The 10,933-nt window shown below is 37.1% G+C and overlaps 1 protein-coding gene across 4 annotated transcripts in view; it reads right to left on the bottom strand.

The window, feature by feature from the left end:
* Nucleotides 1-2,468: 2,468 nt before the first annotated feature.
* FILIP1 (filamin A interacting protein 1) overlaps nt 2,469-10,933 on the bottom strand; it is a 111,659-nt gene continuing 103,194 nt past the window's right edge. For all 4 annotated transcript variants that reach the window (XM_074819736.1, XM_074819737.1, XM_074819738.1 and 1 more), the window contains one exon: nt 2,469-4,786. Coding sequence is in view for 1 of the 4 variants with exons in the window: in XM_074819739.1 (XP_074675840.1) it covers nt 4,746-4,786 (41 nt within the window). In the remaining 3 variants the exon portion in view is untranslated. The remainder of the gene's footprint in view (nt 4,787-10,933) is intronic.

Genomic DNA, 10,933 nt, shown 5'->3' with positions numbered 1-10,933 from the left:
ATCTGCTAAAGCTATATCTCATTCCTAATTTATCCTTTCCATCATCTTGTGGGCCCTACCTTTTGCTGTCATTCCCCCTAGCTAAGTGCCTTGTCCCTATTGCCACCCTTTATTATCTTTTGTTTTCAATTACCACCTTCAGCTACAGTAACTTTTACTCCCACAGCTTCACAGGAAATGTGGTGAGGTGCAACCTGGGATCCCAAGGGAACAAACCCAGGTTTAGAAACCTGTGCTGTGAGATGGCAAGGAATTTCTAGAGGATCTTGCAGAGAGGCCCTCAGTCAAGCAAACAGGTTGATGTGAAAATTTTCCTTCAAAAAAACTCAAAACGACCTGCAGGGGAGACATTTCACCTAGGGGCCAGGCTAAATCGAGTTCAGGAAAACCTCAAATTATGTCCGACGGAGGTGTGAAGATCTCCAAAACTTTTATGTGCTGATCTGCTCCATTTGTATCAAATGATATGCTAATGGCCACAAAAGCCCAGGATAAATCTGGGAAATGTGGAAAAAGGATAAAACAGGAGAACTTCCTTCCTCCTACCTGGTGGGAACCAGCTGCTATCTGATTTTGAACAGGAGAAGGTGTGGTATGGTACACATCCTCATGGACAAGTCCTGATGTGGGAATAAGCGTTGTCATATTGACAAAGCAACAACTGAAGTGATGTGTTTGAACTAATCTCTACTTGCTATTCTGCATGATGTGAAACAGAAACTATTTAATATATCGTACAGATCAGATCCACTATTAGCTCTCTTCAGTCAGTTCTATCTAAGGCCTTATGTTCATCTGTAAGCTTGGTCTATACATATATTTTGCACTGTAACAACCAGGTTAATTAGAAGCATGATTTTTCTTTTTACCAAAATAATTACTTCCTCAGTAACATAACTGGATGCAATCACAGGGTATATTTTCCATTCTTTAAAGAAATAAAGAATATCAGCATAAATACTTCAGTATATTGGTTTTACTTTTTCACTGGTAAGCCAAAATCTTGTTTGGGTATTATTTCACAGTTTTACGCTAAGGCAAACTCATTTATGTCCAGGCAAGTACAATCAACAAATTTCACGTTCATGAAATTTTACAGTAAGGTGCTGTGTGTTGTAGTATGCTTCACATTGGTTTGTGTGCAGTTATAAGACAAATGGGTACAGAAAAAAAAAAAAAAGAAAAATACTTATTAAAACATACATTTATAACGTTTCTTTTCTAATACGTGGAGTGGCAAACTGATTTATTAGGCATTCATCTAGCAATGAGTGCTACACAGACATATTATATTGTCAAGGCCTTGGTGTGTTACATTTTTAAGGTAAGGAAGAAGCAAATATGTATCACACTACCTAAATGCTAAAATTACAAAATTTTATTTTGAAAAATGAAGTCTGATTTCAGGGGTATAAAATGAGCCTTAACAGTGTACAAAAAGATGTAAATAGGAAAGGGCTAAATAATTCTTTAAAAAAAACCCTAATTAAATAAAAACTTGTGCAGTTAAACCCCCTAATATTTAGAACAGGCGAGGCAAATAAAATGCATTAACTGTCAGGGAGCAAATCTACATTACTTAAAGCATTAAATATGAAGTTTTCAACTTCAATGTTACTGTTCAGAAGAAGAGCTAAAATCCAGTGACTCACAGTAAGAGTCAGTCAGGAACAGTCAGGGCGGTAACCTCCATTTTATATCTTGTTCTCTACATTAGAGATGGTTCTACAAAACAGGCAGGTTTGTCTCCTCTTTGGTCCAATTATGTTTCACTATGAAGCAAAAGGAAACCTCACTGGCTGTAGAGTTTTTCTCTAAAAATCAAATTATTGGAGATTTTTTTAATAGGTTGAAACATTTTATCTCCTATAATTACACTAACACAGGTCTTTCAATCGTCTTTAGATAGTAAGATCTTTAAGAGAAAAGTCGATCTTTCACCGATTTTCAGTTGCTTAAAAGCTATTAATATCTATAGCCCAAGGTAGCCTCTACATTGGCTTGGTCTGGAAGCACTTCCTGATTACTTCCTTTAAAATGACAATACTTGTAGAAATTAATCATGTCTTTAGTCTATATTAATAGATTTCTTCCTGAGTGTAGCCCAAATATGGGCTAATTATGTGGCTAATGCACTTTCTTTACTTGCTTTAGATTCATATCCAAATTAGGTAATGTAAAAAAGTGACCAGGAACATAAATGCATTGAAGATGAAATACACCTGTCAAAGTACCCTTTGCACATGTTGAGTTTTATCCTCCAGGCATTTCTGTGAAATACTTCAGCTGCTTGCCAGGTGTCAGATCAGAATTTATTGTCCTACCTGCATAAACCATTATCAGTGATGAAATTGTGTATATCACCATGGATTTTTTATGACCAGTGTCACCAGTCTCCTACTCCAAAGTGCTGCAGGTCATAAAAAATATTTTAAAATCTAAATTATTTCAAATACACCACAACGGTATTTATGCTTTAAACAAACCTTTATTTTGTAAAGCTTAAAAATTTAATGTTATTTGCGAAACTGTAAATGTTTATATAGTTGTTTAGGAATCATAAATCAACGGGACAATTTACACATACACTCATACTGAATCGGCTTTATATTAAAAACCAGACAAGGAAAAATATTTTCTACTTTGATTGGGACCTTTTAAATCCAGACTCAATTTCAGAATAAGATTTTACTTACATCTTACTCATATTTGAAAGCTGAAGTTTATTTCAGGCATGTCACTGTCACTTTCAAATAGCCAGCAATTTCATTCCAGATGAGCTCAATGTAGTTGTTAACATGGGTAAGTTTTGATTCGCCAGTAATGCTTTGAAAATGGAAGATCTGGGTCATTACAATGTTCATTCTACTGCACAGCAAATTGAAATGTGGCACATACTAAACTTTATTCACCTCAGCTGTATTACTCTCCGAAAGCTGGAATTCTTCTCAACTCACTCTAAAATATGATCTACAGACACAGCTATGTTATTGGCATACATTGTCTGCTGTAAGAAAAAAAAAAAACCACTTCTTAAAAAACTTGGTGTACCACTGAAGCATAAGCTATACCAACAAAATGACTCTTTTGCAAGGATAAAAAGCATTTATTTTGATTACTCAGTGTAGCTGTATTAGCAAACTCTTTACAATGCAGATCAACTCCAAGAAAGTTTATACAGGTCCCAGAATATCCTGGTTCTCTACAGTGTCAGCATTTGCTGCAGAATTCCTGTCTAGAAGGAAAAGCAGCTCCCATGGCTCCCATGAAGATCAAATTGACTACACAGCAGTGCGATATTACAGCTTCAAAGATGAACTGTGACCTAGTCATCTCAGTGGGACACTGAGTTAATGCACTCTTTCTGGCATCTCACAGCATATCTCCTGCAAGCAACGCTGTTTTCTATTCCAAAATGTAGTTTCTCCCAGTAGCTTCTGCAATTAAAAAAATCTGCAGTATTTTAAATATGTGCCAGTGACTTAATTAAAAATAATTCATTATGCAATGTATAAGAAAAAAAGACCTTGCCTGGGTTGTATCCAGCTTTATATATAATTCATTCAAAAATCTTTTTAAGTAGAGCTGCCACAGAACTCTCTGGATGCTATTTGAAAAGCTACAGTCACCACTGTAAAACGTGCCCTTCAGCATATGGCAGAGTGCACGGCATCTCATTTATACAGTCCTACTGGTCCAGGGCTAAATATTCTGATCGTACCAGTCAAACATCTCTGCCAATGCAGTGAGAGCACAAGTTTAGAAACCATTAAGTCATTAAGGGATTGGTGACAGATCCCTCTCCCTATCTTAATATCTGAATCAGTTTTACTATGTACATCACTGTGATACCACGATGAGATACCAGTCAGAAGAAGGAACTTCCAAAGCCATACATTCTGACCCTATAAACAAATACATACATGAATACTGTCAACCTTAAGAAATCAGAGTTAAAATTCAAACACTTGATTACATTTGCATAGTTGTGAAAATTTATTAGTTACAGTGTAATGAAAATCAACTTTTTTGGTACAGGCAGAAATAAAAACATACATTATATAGAAAAAATCACAGCTTTAAAAACTGGCTTACATTGTTTAAAATGAGTAAATCTGGTTGTATTTCAAGGCATTGGACTTTAATACTTAATTTTATGCCAAACCATCACACAGTGCAAGAAATATTCTGCAATAGTACAAATTCCATACAGCAGTCTTCAGAGTATTTCGTCTCACAGAATCTCATGGTGGCAAAAAAATGTGCTGAATATTTTTCCATTTAAACACAAAACATTGCTGAAGTTAAATTTTTCTTTCTTTACATACTCTCTATTACAAAAATATCAAATTGTGAATTTGACAGTGTATTCTACAAATAAATGCGCCATGGACAACAGGAATTGCAACTTTGGGACAGTTACTTTACACAGTGTATTATAAAAATAAATTATACGGCAAACATCAAACAAAATCAAGCACGTGGCTTTGCAAATAAAAGTGAAATTCAGCTGGCAGAAAGACTGCTTCTCTCTCTCTATGTACTTTCAAAACATCAGCAAGGCCCTTCATTCTTAAAGCTCTACCAAGAAAAAATATATAAAATCTAATGGAAGCAATAAATACTTCCACGAATAATCAGTAGCACAAGTGACCCTGGTGTTGATGGTAGAGAGCTTCTACAGTGATCCATCCAACTGGCAAGGAGGGTAGTGCACACAGAGCGCATAGAGTGGGGGCAGTAACTCATCTAGAGTTCATGCGTAACTGGTGAATGATGACACTCTCTAAAAGAAAAGACAGCAAAACATTTGGTTTTATGAAGCTGCAAATACATTACAAGTTACTTTAAAGAAGAACAATTACAATGGCACTGCGAAGCATTTTTCTTCTACAAATGTCTCATACACTTACATCACTGGTTGATGGCAAATGCTACAAAGGTAAACTAAATTAGTACCAGGCTAGGGCTCAGAGGCCCTTGGCTTCCACTTCAGTGTCAAGACCATCATTTGGTCATCCATAGGGAAAAAGAAAATACAGTTGAATGGATTAAACCACAGGGACACCAAGGTTCCAGTCCCACTCCCGAATCAGGTAAGAGGAAGACTTGGAGTTGGGTCTCCTGTATCCTGTAAATCTGCTGGCAATCCTGAAATAGGGATGTCGAGGAGGTATGGGGTCATTTCTCATTTTTTATTTAAATTTGGCTTAGAAACCTATGCTGGTTTTATTCAGCAAGTCTTCTTGAATTTTGCTACTGACTTCAATGGGGATAAATTTCAGCCACAGCATGCAAAACTAAGTGTCGGCATGGTCTCTGAAAGCAGGGTTAACTTTGCCGTGCGTGTCACGTAGGAGATTCCTGATCCTGATTAATCTGTGGGCTCTGCTGAAATACTAATGACCTGGTCTTCTGTTCTTCTATCCATTTAAACTGCTCTTACAGGCAACTTTTTTAATATGAGAATTTAGCTACCAATGACATTGTTCTCTGAAAAGGTATATTTTATGCATGTCAAATAATATAACCCTACCTCTGCTAGCTAGAAACATACAATAATACATTTTCAGAAATACTAGTTTTCTTAATTGAAACTATTTTTCTTAAGATTCCTTCCTCTTAATAGACTGAAGATTTTTCAAAGTTTACACGACCCAAGAAATGACACTAATCATATGATTATTCCCTTTTACATTTTTATTGACTTCTGCCTTTGTCTGCTTCCTAACTAATACTTGCAAGATGTTTGATTAAGTTACATTATCAGAAAAAATAAAAATCACGTTTTCCATGTACTCTTAATTCCAGGACTTTGCCACTAGATGGCAGATGCCCGTGATGCTTTTCATGCATGGTGCATCAGAAAAGCAGGTCTAAGGTAACATTCAAGAAAATAGGTTCAGGCAAATGAAATAATAGAATTTCCCAAATGGAAAGTGTTTCTTTTCCATATAATTTATCGATAACAAATGATTTTCAACAAGATATATATACCAGTTCTACCAATTTTGAGCAATGACTGTGAAAGAACCACAAACTACAGTAAGATTTTAACTTACAACCAGTGCTGTTCTCTAACTTCAAGCTCTTGCGGAATGTGATGTAAAAAGCTGCATTTAATTAATATCAGATTGTAACCTCAGGCAAATCCTCCCATTAACTTCAATGGGAATCACACAAACTGTATATGAAACAATTTTTTTCTTAATATTCACTATGCACATTATATATTAATATGGAATTTAGATACAAAATTCTAAAAACTAAATGGGTAGCAGAAAAATATCAAGCTCCCTGTAAAGGCTCAGTCACTGAATGAACAGCAAAACTACAGTAGGTTTCTGAATCAGTCTTCCTTCTACAGACCAAATACAGCAATTATGCAGAAAAGAGTAGGAGAAATAATAAAAAAAGCAAAGAATTTCCACTTCTATTATTCATTTGTTCATTCATTTCTCACACACATATGTGTATGCTCTTCATTTGTCTATCAGTTGTTTGCATTTGTAATGCTTATATATATGTATTATACACACACATGCATATATACACACACTCTCTAGTTACTAAAAGAGGTGTCTGAGGAGTTGTTAAGCTAAAATTATAGTAGGGCAGATTTTGTCAGAGTTCTGTTGGACCACCCCCTGCAGGAATATGATTATATCTGTAGGATATGATTACATAAATTTTTCTAGTTATAAATGTGAATATTTCAAGAAGCTATGAATTCACTTAAACAAAACAATTTATTTTAATGACAGGAAAAGAAAATTAAGTTAATGTAAAACTGCTAATTCTGCTTTCCATCCCACTGATGTGAATCAGAACTTCTCCAGGAAACACATCATTAACAGCTGGCCTATGAAAAATACCACTTCATATAATGAAGTACATCAACTGACATTTTAACATATGAAGTTTAATTTCTTCTTACAATATATACAAACAACACCAGATGATACAAAACTGTATGTACCACAGACAATGCATGTCCAAGCAACAGAAGAGAATCATACATCAGTACTTTTTAAAATCCTGAAGAGTTTTTAAAGTGAAGAACCATTCACACCCGAGTGATTCATACCTGACTCTCAGAGCTGGTAGCTCTGTATCTGAGAGTAGTTAACCCTGATTGCATCTTCCAAAAAGCCAAGTAAGAGCAGTGTGTAGGGAGTAAGATTCAAAGTAAAGTTAATATCTATAATGAGAAATGTTGCATATAGTTTTACCTGAGAGAGCTCAGGCAAAATTAAGGGAAAGAGGGTAACTCACAGTGACGTAGGGAAGAAAAACATTCCCCTAAATGAAAACAAGTTCGAAAGATGAGCTCACAGAAACCCCTGCCAGCAAACTACAGGTTACAAAGTGACTCAGTGAAATCAGCCACTGATATGTGATGGGAACATGTAATTGCTCTGAAAATTGTCCTGACTGTTGCAGCTTATGCCAAGCACCTGAAACCCAGCAGGACAGTAGCTTACTTTCTTTAAAGACATGCTCTTCCACATCTGATGAGAATTACTGAATATTCATGTAAATATTGAGCATGTTTTAGAATATGTGTAGCCTATTTCAGGCAGTAACATGACTTGGCATCCAACTGGCATGAATCAATATATTAACGTGACTTTGGAGATTACTCACATGATGGTAATTACTATGTGCTGAAAGTGGTTTGAGGTTTAAATGCGGTAACATGCATACTCTATGGGCATATTCAGAAGAGTCACAAAGTGTTATTTGTTTTTTGAAAAATCACACTAATGGGTGTCATGAAAGGAAAGAAAGGTGGGCAAAATAAATCAAAATCTCTGGTTTTCTTCTATTATTTACTTAGCTTGTTTACCGATCTGAGAGAAATCCCCCAGGCATTAGGGTTGAAGTTTTGTGCTCCCTCATTTTCAGTCACACCTACTCAAATGTATTGCTCTGCTAATGACTACATTAGCAATACTCATATGTAACAGTAATTCAGGTGATGGGATCTTGCGTGGGGAACACAGTGGAAAACTTACTAGGAACTAGATTTAAAATCACAGAGATCATCTGGAGAATTGCAGGTGCACCTTCTCAGTCCATATGTGATGGTCATGAATGGGCTGGCATTTTCCCTGCTCTTCCCCCTCTCCACCTAACTGCTGTCCTCAGCCCTATGTTCCCACTGCTGGGCTTGAGTTATCACGGCTGCTTATACGCCCATGCAGTCAGCCAGAACAGGGCATCTCTCCAGCTGACATTGCATCCTACCAAAAATACACAGATTGTTTCTCAGCTAGCTCAGTTCCTGAGGAAGCACTGTAACTATGATTATTACCATGAGTTGAGTGCATTTTGCTACTGAAACTGTTCCACTTCATTTAAAAAAAAAAAAAAAATCAATACAGAGAAAACGGTAAGAGAGAGAAAGCATGAGGATGAGTCACTCTAGATGATCACCTGGGCAGAGGAAGACTTGGTTTCTGCATTGTAATCCTGTAATGTAGAATACACAACAAGCCCTGTAAATAAAGGTCCTAATATTTTCCTATGGATCACTGTATCAGAGTTTGATTCTTTGGTGCCTAGTAAAATCTGAGGTCTAAACAAAGCTTGTCCTTGTGGTGTTTCTGACATCACTCTCTTGTGTTCATACTTTGATGTTATATGAAGGTAAGATCATGCTACATTCTTCTGTGCAGTGGGGCACTGATAAGATCTTGCTCCTCTGTTGCCCTTTTCATTACATTGGAAGAACTTCTTATTCTGGAGACCCCTACTGCTTTGTCAGATTTGGCTGAAGTTGGTTGAAGTGTTCAATGTTACTCATCAACGAAGGACAGATGGAAGGATGGATGAACACAGACAGTTCATCTTATAATCCTTCTTTTCACAAAAGGCCATGATCGAAGGCAGCCTTTGGAACAGGGACCAGAATCCAGGGGGCTCCCTCCTCCTAGTTCAATATCCTGACTACTCAACCACTCTCTTGTCTCTGCTCAGTGAATACTGAAGCCCTCCATGCAGAACAGCACAGCCTTACAGGAGGGAATCAGAATGCCACCTTCTTCCCCCTTGACTGTCTGTCAGTGCCACTGGTGAACCTGGTTGAAGCTGATGTGGGTCTGAGTCTCCTCAGATACTGGTGAGAAGGGGGGCCCATCTCCTACTTTTGAAGACAGGTTTCAATCAACAGCTTTTTAAAATAGGCAGCACTACCCCTACGTTTGTGTGGTAGTTGATCTACTAGGAGGCATTCATGATTCCACAGTCACTTTAAAACAGCCACTGGTTTCCTATGCCTGACTTCTTCCTTTTTCTGGCCCGAGAGCCTGGAAGTAAGCTATGTTAAAGCTAGCCTTTATGCTTTTTGCCAGATTCCTTGTAGTTCACATCAGTTCCTCAGCTGAGTTCAAACACTTTTGCCAGCTCAAGGGACAACCACATGGAAGTGAGTACTTTCTTGGCTGCAGGTGACAAAGACAGGATTACAGCTTTTGACTCCAGTGTGGGGTTACATCCTGACTTTAAGTGATCATGAATTTGTGGCTTGACTTAAAGCCCTTAGAGGAAATACAAGAATACCTAGATTATGGAGCTCGATTAGGTTCAGAAGCTGCAGTGCTAGTCAAGTCACAACTGAAACACTGACTAGACAAGGACAGTGGGAGAACTTCAGGAAGATCTTCAGGATGCCTCTGGGGCTTAGACGCTGTCTCTAGACTTGGTTGTCTAAATTGCCTTCTGGAGCTGACTTACTGAATGGAGAATCTTACTGTAGTCACTAAACATAACTGTATCCAGATTCAGAGGAAATTCCTGTATGATAGAGACATTTTACATTTCAACTTTTAAGACTTCTGAACTATAGGCTTTCTTTTTTCTTCATCTTACCTTTCTTCTACCTTTAAGAAACAAGAATCTCACGTCAATTAAAATGAATGTTAAAAATGGTGAGTACAACTAAATACCTATCTTTAGCTAATGGTTAAACCAGTTGCCTGATTCCAACTCTTAAGGCTTCTGCTATGGAGCAAAAGTTCCTTTTTGTTGTGCTGCCTCTGGGAAGAATAACAGGATCCTCAGTCTGACCTGTCTGGAATTTCTCGAGTCTGTCTCGTGAAATCCTACTGACTCTACAAGAGTAATCCCCAGCTTGTGCCTGCAGTTCTGGTTCAGTTGTGCTAATTTGCCTGTCCTGGATTTCAGGTACTGTAAGGCTGGTTTGTTTCTTCAGGTGAATTAGTTTCTTAGATCTTAAGCAAAACAAACAAATTTGTCAACCACAGGCACACATAGAATATTGCCTTGGATATAGCAACATTTAACAAAGGAACTAACTTTCTTTGAAATAAGGATCTGAAAAGGAAGGCTTAAGGCAGCTGTAGTTCATCACTGTATCAAGCCACATTAGCTTGGGGCTCATGTTTGCAATATTATTTAAATGACTGTTTTGACCTGGAGACTTGCTTCACTGCCAGTATTTAGAGTGAATATCCAGCAAAAAGCTCTTAATAATGTGTTTTCTTCAAACATCTGCTAAAAAGTCTACATTACAGTTAGAACAGTAAGATCTCCACAACAATTTATTGACAAGTTGAGGCTTTTAAGTGGTAACAATTAGTTGAAGGGACCTGATGTATTTCTGGCATAGTAACTCACATTGCTTTCTAATTCTAGTTTCAAAGTTTTATCTGAAATACTGTGAATTGAGTGTTAAGAAAAATGCTACTAATAATGAATCTGATTTTTAGATGTTGTAGGAACCAGAACGTTGAAATTAACAGGTATTGCAGATGCTACACATGTAAAAATTGAAACCTACTTCTTTTCTGATGCGGCAGCAGTTTTTACACTACAGACAAAATGCCCTTCATGTGAATAGTAAAATGCCAGCTTTACACTGGGATAATGGCCATATCTGGATCTTAAATTGGAGAGCAATGCAAACTGC

The sequence above is a fragment of the Strix aluco genome, chromosome 3, assembly GCF_031877795.1.
Source record: "Strix aluco isolate bStrAlu1 chromosome 3, bStrAlu1.hap1, whole genome shotgun sequence".
In the NCBI taxonomy this organism is placed as follows: Eukaryota; Metazoa; Chordata; class Aves; order Strigiformes; family Strigidae; genus Strix; species Strix aluco.
The sequence above is the reverse complement of the archived record's forward strand: the minus strand, read 5'-3'. Positions and strand labels throughout refer to the sequence as shown.